At 41.9% G+C, this 7,551-nt stretch overlaps 1 protein-coding gene across 1 annotated transcript; it reads right to left on the bottom strand.

The window, feature by feature from the left end:
- Window positions 1-5,898: 5,898 nt before the first annotated feature.
- GPR55 (G protein-coupled receptor 55) lies at window positions 5,899-6,868 on the bottom strand. Its single transcript, XM_017825536.1, has one exon. It carries the CDS (start codon window positions 6,823-6,825, stop codon window positions 5,899-5,901), a length of 927 nt encoding a protein of 308 aa, XP_017681025.1. The 5' UTR covers window positions 6,826-6,868.
- Between the last annotated feature and the right edge of the window lie 683 nt (window positions 6,869-7,551).

Raw genomic sequence — 7,551 nt, 5'->3', positions numbered from 1 at the left:
CTGCTTCCCTCAATGACAGTGTGACATCTTTACAGTGTGGTAAAAGGCAGCTCAGAAATAAAGCTGCTGAGAGGACCTCTGGGAAACTGCAAAGGTACAGTGAGCACTGGCACTGCTGTGGGGGCCAAAAGGAAACCTTAGTTTCATTTCAGCACATTGCACAAAAGATAAAATATATTTTTTTTTAATATATAGCTCATTTGACCAGACAACCTACAGCCTTCCTCTGCTCTCTCTGTTAGCTGTAACAGGAATGTCTCATGTTTACTTAAACATGTCTCAATGTTTACTTATAGTTGCATTTTTAAAAAGGAAAAATAGTGGTGTTGGAGTGTGATCTTGGTGTGACGATCATGTACCTCCATGCTGTTTCCATGCTGTTTGCAGTTTCCAGAACTACAAGAAGACTTCACCCATGCACTGAACTAGGTAAATTCAGTCTTGGTTGGAATGAGAAGATAAATAGCAGGATGTGTGCGCTTCAAAACACCTGCATCATGGGCAAGCTTTGAGATTTGTCATGAGGTCTGCAAGTGTGCCCTGCCTCCCCGCAGTGCTGCCTCTTCTGCTTTAAATGAGTGAGCACTGTGACCTTCTGTACAGGCAGCATGTACAAAAGCAGCTGGGCATGGTGTGGAAGAGGTGCCAGATGCTGGGTGAGGGGTTTTGCAGTGAAATATGTCGGTACAGATTACGCAGTGTAGGTGGCATCCTGGTGTCCCTCAACTGCAGGTCTGTTGGACTTGGGTACTGTGTTCACTCCTGGGAGTGTGAGTCCTCACCTTGGAGCAATGGGTGCTGGAGAAAGCAGTGCCATCTCTATGACCTATTGGTGAGGCAGAAAGGACAGTGATTCAAGAAAAAGTAAATTAAAAATCCACGTTTCCAGCATGAACTTGGCTCTGGTGATCCCTCAGTCATGTCATATGCTGCAGTGAGTGTTGCCAGCATTTCTTTTATTTTGCAGATATTTTAAAGTGAAATTTCTGACAGGGCCAAAGGCAATAAATTTTGGCCCTCCAGGGACACAAAATCACTTTGCAGGACCTGAACTACACCAGCTGCTTGGCTACTGGTTCACCTTTTAGCTTCCTCTATTTCCATCACTAGATGGAGAGCAATCTGTCTGTGCAGCGTGGGATTGTATCTCTCACTTTCATTCTGACTTCCTCAGATGAAAGGCATTATATAAATATGACTATTCTTAGTCTGTTCCAGTGTGCTTCAGTGCTAACACTTGCTTTAGTCTGTGTGTTGGCCTGACGTTAAAAAGATAAACAGAAGATTGCTTGTGTGAACTTGGCATATCCTTGCTGAAGGGGTAAGTTTTATCTCTCTGGAGTTTTCCAGCTAACAGTGAGGTAACTGAACTTCAAAAGCCCATCACATAGTGCTATTTTGTGGCAATCAGTTCCTAGGAGTGGTATTCTGATGCAAATAGATTTCTAGCCAACAGTTGCTCCTGCCGAGTAATTTTTAGGCAGCCAGGGTATTTCCTCATCTCAGAGCTGTTTTAAGAAGAAAATGGCAAAAGTTTGCCATGAAATAGGTAGAGGAGAATCATACACTGATGTCAAATTGGGAAATTATATTGGTGTGTGGCAGCCAAGGTCTCATCGTCCCCTAACTCCATAAAGGGATTATCCAAGCTTCTGCCATTTGCCACTGTGGTGCTGAGCAGGTCCCTGCAGGCTCTTATGGCAGCTGACAGTCACCTCAAAGCTCTGTACACAGGGCTGGTGGGCTCTCTGTTTTCTCCTGCTGACTTGCCAGTTCCTCAAAGGACGCTGCCTCTGCCCAGCTCCTCTCCTTGTGTTCGGCTGGAAGGATGGAGAGGGCACCCAAGTGTCGTAGGAATAAATTAGTCTAAAGTGGAAAATGTTCTGAATGTGAGGAGGAAAAAAACCTGCTAAACCATTTTGATGAGAGAGGTGGAAGTCTGTACCTTTGAGTAGCCTCGGTCTATCTCTCGCATGGGTTTTGGACAGGTTAGGTTGTGGTGTTGGAGAAAAAGCCTTGGGTGAAATATCACTTAGAGCAGCACAAAATGCTGCGAGGTTTGGGAGGATATTTGTCTGAAGATCAAACTCTGAAGTTTCAGTCTTTCAGCCCCGTTCAGCTTCTTTTTGAGATCCGGAGGCTGCCTTAGGCAGTGAGGTGGCTGCTCTTCTCACTTTGAAGATTTCTGAGCACTTGAAAATACCCGATACGACAAACTGCCAGTGACAATTATCAGGCTTTCTTTGTGGTCAATCATTCTCAACCGAGTGGAAAGCTGTCTGCTTTGTGTGTTTTAGCTGATGTATGTAATCATAATGAAATGATGTTGGACTGACTCTACAGGGCACATGCCCATCTGTGCTCACTGTGGCCCCTTAGGAGAAGTTCTGTGCTCAAGCAGGATTGGGAAATAGAAGATGATATAACTGACCAGGCAAAAGGACAGGAAAGGAGTTTGGAGAACAAATCCTGTGTGGTTTTGTGTGTTGTTAGGTTTTGTTTGTTTGTTTTCTAAATTGAGTTCATGTTATTTTCCTGGTTGGCCAAATTACCTTCTATGCTCTTCTGTCTTTCAGTTGTTTCGTGAGGCTACAAAATACAGCTTAGGAAATCCCACTGACTATTGAACAAATGCTAATTGTAGGATGTTGATGGAGTTATCTGCCATTGATAAAAATGTCCCCAAGAAAAATCAGCCCTCTTCTATGTTGTAAAGACCTCTGGGGTTTGGCCCAGTTGGAAGAGTTTAACTGGATAAAAACAAAATTGCTTTTTGTGAATATTCTCACCTGTGTGTCCTGAAACAGCCTTGTCCAGAAAAATTAAAGGTTAAATACAGCTGCTCTTTAAGGTCTGTGGTTAATTGTGCAATTGTGGTTTTGTTCAACTCACAGAAGGGAGCAGAACTGAAAATGTAATTTTTAAAGACACAGCTTTGGGTGGTTTTGGATAGCGCTTGATTTTTTTTAAATTTTTTTTTCTTCCACTGAGATAGTGTTTCTTTGACTTTGCAGTATAACTGAGGTCCTGGAAGGAAACTTGGGCATGTGAGGCATTCACGTTCAGGTTCTTATCATTTTTCTCTGTATTAAGAATAACATCAAGATAGAAGAAATTTCATCTGTTGTGCTAAACCTATGTATTGACTCAGGAAAATTTTTGTTGTTTTAAAATGTCAAATACTTTTCAGCTCTAATCAACAAAATTGTTTTGTACTTCTCAAGCTGCATGAGGATTTTTATTGCTTTTGTTCAGGTATAAAAGTACAACCAACTGGAGATTCTCCAGCCTTAACAGGAAATTTCATAGAGGAGCCTGCATGTAAAATTCTGATTTAGAAAGAACTATATTCTTAGCTGCAGGTCAAATACAGGATTTAAGTGTTTTACTTAAACGTAAGTTCATCTTGAAAATCAGTGGATGGAAAGTGACACCTTTTTGCTCAAAAGACCTGCTTTCTTTTTGTGGTAAAAAACCAGGCTATTGTAATAGCCTGTAAAGCCACCCCCTCGGGCTCTCTTTCTTCCTTCTCTTTTCTTCAAAGATTTCAAGCATGCTTAGAGAGGCTGCTCTCATTTGCATATATAACAGGCAAAATTTAGACAAACGAAGACTTTGATAAAATGGCTCCTGTTTCCTTCGTTGAGAAGATCACATTGATTTCTTTCTGTAAGTGGAACTCTTTCCCTGCCTGAGTTTGGTGTGACTCTACCCCTGACTAAGCACTGACGGGAGCGAATGTTGTCTCCCTAGTCCTGGCAAATCAAACCTCTCCCCAGCCCCTGCATGTGAGAGCCCTCGCACCCTTTCCCTCTCTGCTTACTGCATATGTGCTCTTATTCCTCTGAAAATTAGAATATGATCTTTTTAAAGTGCTCAGTGATAAATGAGTTGAAAGTCAAAGGTACTGCTTCATTAGTCCTGACTTAATAATCCTAGCCTTGTGTGATGGGTGACGGTTGCTTCTGCCAAGTAATTTTTAGATAGCCAGTGTATTTCCTCATCTCAGAGCTGTTTTAAGAAGAAAATGGCAAAAGTTTGCCATGAAATAGGTAGAGGAGAATAATGCACTGATGTCAAATTGGGAAATTAAAATGTATTTTCAAATCATACGTTTTATATATACAGTTTATTTAGTAAATCATGTTCTTTCTCACACATATTTCATATGCAAATTAATGTGAAAAGTGCAAAAAGGAAAAGTTAACTCATATTGAAAAGGCTGTAAGTTTCTGAGTGATTAAGGCAGTAACAAATAATGTTTAGAAAACCTACTGTTTTGGAAAGCTTTTCCACTTGCTGCTACATGGATAATGGCAAAGATTATGATAAAAACCTTTCTTTGCCTCCGAACTCCTTGTACACCTCAGCTGTGGTCATAGTTTTAGTACTAAGAAGTTTTAAAATGTTCATGTATCGGGACCACCATTAGATATGTGCAGCTGACTACTTGCACAGTCAAACACTTCTATGGAAATCAACTGACAGCAAATTGTATTTTCAAACCCGGCCCCCTTTCTTTTTAATTTGCTCCGGACAGAAGGCAATTTCTTTTCACATTTTGAATAAAGGGAATATCTGCTCCAGAATGAAGATTGGATTACCAGCAGTCTTAGGTTATTTTTACAGCTGAAATTGATTTCTTGATGTGAAAGTGTTTCTGGCTAAGAGCATGAAAAATGCCCAGATAAGGGTACAAGAAAAACTAGGCTTAAATTGTAACAAGGAAACCTTCAGATTAGATTCAGAACCAAACTTGCAAATGACACTGTGGTGGTGACAATCCAGAAGTGCTGACTGAGAAGGGTGGAGGCATGCCCAGAAGTGTTTCGGGAAGTGTACAGGATAGGCTAGAAGGACTTCTCTAAGGAATGAGCTGGATAGAGCTGGTCCAGCCTTCCAGCTGGAAGCGAGGAGAATATCAGTCACTCCCTAATTTTCTGTGAAGCAGGGCTTGCTTTCTTAATTCCCCTTCCCCAAGAAAGAATGAGCAAACAGGCAGAAGAATTTCATATACATGTTATGTTATGTCTTTGATAGAAATACAGTGATGTAGAAACACAGTTAATCACATTGTCTTTCACTAAATGCCGTATTTGAAGGGGTCCTTTTGGTTTTTCACATGCAAAACCAGTTTTAAAATTGCAAGGGAAAACTGTGATGATTCCTCAGGAAAGGTAATCATAAATGTTTGTTGCTCAGGAATTGCTGGTACCAAATGTAGTCCGTGGGGGTTCCACACTGGGTAGCATATCCTCCATGGAAGAGTAGGGGCTGCCGCCCCACGTAGCAGCCCTGACCAGTGTATAATGCTTACAGGAGGAGGATTCACTGTTATCCCAGGGTGGCCAAGCTGTCCAAAGGACTAAGCTCCAACAGTGGCCTTCTGTAGGCTGTACAGAAGGAAAGAGCAGAGTCAGACTTTTGGCTGGATACTGCCTTTTAACTGCCAGATACCTTCTAAATTAGAAAGAAGGTTTTGAATTCTTGTTTCTGTATTTGCCTCTGACAACAACTTTCTGATCACATTGGCAAAAGGAAAACTGGTGCAGCTATGACAAACCTGATTTTAAGTGCTATTCCCATGATCTGGGTAGTTTTCCCTCTGGCAAGCCTTTCACATTTAATAGATACTGTCAAGGCTAATGCTTCTTTTGGTGTCACTCTGTCACTTTGCTAATGCTGGTTCTTTTTTCCAGTAGTTTTCTTCTTCATCTTTAAAAGGAAGGAAAATATGGCACGGGTTCACATTCACTGGAAAAACATTGTCCTTCTCCCTCTGGCACCCTCCCTGCCATGACCATGGTGACCCTCCTGCAATGTCAGGGATAAAGCTGTCGGTGTCCTGTGAGGCAAGGGGGAGCCAAGGAAAAGGCTCTTCCACTGCTGGCAGTCCCATCACGTGGCACAAGGCTTAAAGACACGACATGCCTCAATAACTTTTTTCAGGTGTGTTTTCTCACGAAATTCTTTTGCAGCAAAATAGTAGAAGATGGCATCCAGGCAGCAGTTCAGGTTGGCAAATATCATAGACACTTGAATGAAGAGGCTGATGGTTTGTTTCAGGCTGCAGTCCTCTATCATGTGCTGTCTCACCAGGCACTGGAGGCAGATCGCCAGGTGAACGGGTGTGAAGCACACCAAAAACACCACAAGGTTGACGATAATTACTCGTAAGGAGCCACTGCCTTCTACCTTCTTTTTGGCTTGGCTTTTGTGATTCAGAAGAATCCAGATGTTTTGAGCAGAGCAGAAAACCATCACTGCAAGAGGGATCAAAAATCCAAATATTTCCACAGAAACAATGAGTGGGACACTCCACGCCTTTTCTGACATGTTGTGAAAGCACGTGAAAGGATCTTTCCTGTGAAACACATACATTGGGCTGCTGCAAATCCAAGCTACTGCCCAGACAACACAGCAAATCAAGACAGCCCACTTGGGGGATTGGTTAGCTCGACCTTCAAAGGGATGCCTTATGCAGATGTATCTGTCAACAGTGATGCAGACAATGATGAAGATGCTGACATACGTGTTGACGAAGTAAAGAGCCTGTATGAACGAGCACAGGAGCCCAGGTGCTTCTGTAACAGAGTAGTACAACTTCAGTGGCAGCGACAGAAGCAGCAGGACATCCGCAAGTGCGAGATTGATCATGTAGACTGAGGTTTTGGTCTGTTTCTTCCAAAAGCAGCAGAACACACAGAGGGCCAGGGCATTGAGAACCAGCCCGAGAATGAAGGTGGGGATGGAAATCCCCAGCTGCAGAGTCTTTGCTAAGCTGTCGACGGCTGTAAAATCACATTCCCTGCTGCTGTTGGTCATTTCTCCCCTAAAATGACAGAGAGAGCAGGTTGGAAATGTGTCAGGTTCCTGGTAATGCCTTGACAATCCAGATCAAGGTACTTTCAAACACAGTTCTGGGCTTTTTTGGTTTTGAGCTACACTCGTGGTCAGCCTTTGGCTATTGTGGAAAGCGAAACCTCATTTCAAGCGCAGAGCTTTCTATTTCCATTTTGAGTGGCTTGATCTCTTATAAAGGAGTCTGATTCTTGATGGTAAGTAGTCAATGTCCACTCACTACCACGCCCTGTAATATAATCCCATTGAGATATTGAAGAGACTGACCCATTCAAACGTACATTTTCAAAAACTCTTGAGTACTATCTCTCTCTAGTAACTTGTACATTTGTTGAAACTTCCCTAACACTTATGTTTGGTTCTGTTGCTACACAGAGATTAATTAAATTATGTTTCTATATTAAGGCATGTCAATCTGATAGCTGGGATTTTACTCTTATATCAGTGATTCCCTACATCAGTAGTTTCTGCTGATTGCTTTTACTACACCCACATTTACAAGATATTTTAATTTCATATACTGCTTATATCCAATGCAGTATTTTTAAAGGTCAGATCTTTTATCTAGGTGTAAAATGAGTAAGAGTGTTTTCTCACTTGTGTTTAACTTTCAGCACTGTTTCAATTTGGGGTTTGCAAGTACTTCAGATTTTAACTGATTATCTAGGATAATCCAGCAAAGATTAGCAA

The sequence above is a fragment of the Lepidothrix coronata genome, unplaced genomic scaffold (genome assembly GCF_001604755.1).
Source record: "Lepidothrix coronata isolate B3197 unplaced genomic scaffold, Lepidothrix_coronata-1.0 Scaffold120, whole genome shotgun sequence".
NCBI classification, from domain to species: Eukaryota; Metazoa; Chordata; class Aves; order Passeriformes; family Pipridae; genus Lepidothrix; species Lepidothrix coronata.
The sequence above is the reverse complement of the archived record's forward strand: the minus strand, read 5'-3'. Positions and strand labels throughout refer to the sequence as shown.

Excerpts from the sequence above, each read along its gene's own strand:
- GPR55 (XM_017825536.1), bottom strand. The coding sequence starts at position 6,825 with ATGACCAACAGCAGCAGGGAATGTGATTTTACAGCCGTCGACAGCTTA.